General features: G+C 62.0%; 1 protein-coding gene across 1 annotated transcript in view; it reads left to right on the top strand.

Moving 5' to 3' along the window:
* SLC6A9 (solute carrier family 6 (neurotransmitter transporter, glycine), member 9) overlaps positions 1–1634 on the top strand; it is a gene marked incomplete at its 3' end in the record, with an annotated part of 3268 nt that overhangs the window by 444 nt on the left and 1190 nt on the right. Inside the window, 5 exon segments of the mRNA XM_010283773.1 lie at positions 21–124; positions 502–636; positions 717–820; positions 898–1135; positions 1237–1371. Coding sequence (XP_010282075.1) covers positions 21–124; positions 502–636; positions 717–820; positions 898–1135; positions 1237–1371 — 716 coding nt within the window.

Below are 1634 nucleotides of genomic sequence, written 5' to 3'. Positions count from 1 at the left end.
GCTGTGCCTGTCGGATGCAGTCGGGACCCTGGGTGAGGTGCGGCTGCCCCTCCTGGGCTGCCTCGGCGTCTCCTGGGTCGTCGTCTTCCTCTGCCTCATCAAGGGCGTCAAGTCCTCGGGGAAGGTACCTGTGTGTGTGCCCTCTGGGCCCCGCCCCCTGGGTGTGGACACACCCCCTCTGCAGATGACAGAGCCCCTCCTCTATTGGGAATGTACCTCCCATTGTGGACATGGCCCCACCCCTTTTGGGTGCAGGCTCCTCCCACTCTGGGAAAGACCACACCCCTTGCAATGTGGCCACACCCCTTATGGGCACAACTCCTCCCATATGGCCATGGCCCCTCCTTCCCTGACTCTAGCCCCTCCCCATGGACTTCTCCACACTCTGGACCATTATCCCTTCCCCAGTCTATAACAACACTCCCTGTCCCAGGCCACACCCCTTGCCTGTGGCCCCACCCTCTGTCCCCAGCCCCACCCCACAGAGGTGCCGCCCCACAGGTGGTGTACTTCACGGCCACCTTCCCCTACGTGGTGCTCACCATCCTCTTCGTGCGTGGCATCACACTGGATGGGGCCCTCACTGGCATCATGTACTACCTGACGCCCCAGTGGGACAAGATCCTTGATGCCAAGGTGAGAGGGGACAAGGGGTGGTGGTTGGCTGTGGGGGAGCAGGGCTGGGGGGCACAGCACTGACCACCCCACCGCTGCAGGTGTGGGGTGACGCAGCCTCACAGATCTTCTATTCGCTGGGCTGTGCCTGGGGTGGGCTCATCACCATGGCCTCCTACAACAAGTTCCACAACAACTGCTACCGGTGAGTGCCTGGCCGCGGTCCCCCAGTCCCCCTGCTGCCCTCCAGCCCACTGCTGGCCCTGATCCCTCTCCCCACAGGGACAGCATCATCATCAGCATCACCAACTGCGCCACCAGTGTCTACGCCGGCTTCGTCATCTTCTCCATCCTGGGCTTCATGGCCAAGCACCTGGGTGTGGATGTCTCCAAGGTGGCCGACCATGGCCCTGGCCTGGCATTTGTTGCCTACCCTGAGGCTCTCACCTTGCTCCCCATCTCGCCTCTCTGGTCCATTCTCTTCTTCTTCATGCTCATCCTCTTGGGTCTGGGCACACAAGTAGGTCATGGTGGGGCGGCATGGTGGGGCCAGCATGTTGGGGTGGGATGGCATGGTGGGGCCAAGGTGGTGACATGCTGCCCCCTTCACCTCACACGCAGTTCTGCCTGCTGGAGACGCTCGTCACGGCCATTGTGGACGAGGTGGGCAATGAGTGGATCATCCGCAGGAAGACCTTTGTGACACTGGGGGTGGCCGTGGTGGGCTTCCTGCTGGGCGTCCCGCTCACCACACAGGTGGGTGACCATGGGACTGTGGTGACGGGGTGCCTTTGCCATGGTGACCTTGCTGAGCTGACACCATCAGCCATGTCCACGTTGTTGCCATGACCACCCTGGTGGTGGTGACACCCAGGGCCTGATGTTGCCATGCCAACACTGGCGATGGTATCCAGACTAAGCGTCGCTGTGCCGGCCTTGACATTGGGTGTTGTCATGCCAACCACAGTGGTAGTATCCAGGCTGTGTGTTGCTGGCAGGATGGCTGTGCTGGTGGCCCT

This window comes from Phaethon lepturus, unplaced genomic scaffold (assembly GCF_000687285.1).
Source record: "Phaethon lepturus isolate BGI_N335 unplaced genomic scaffold, ASM68728v1 scaffold30393, whole genome shotgun sequence".
Classification (NCBI taxonomy): domain Eukaryota; kingdom Metazoa; phylum Chordata; class Aves; order Phaethontiformes; family Phaethontidae; genus Phaethon; species Phaethon lepturus.
The sequence above is the reverse complement of the archived record's forward strand: the minus strand, read 5'-3'. Positions and strand labels throughout refer to the sequence as shown.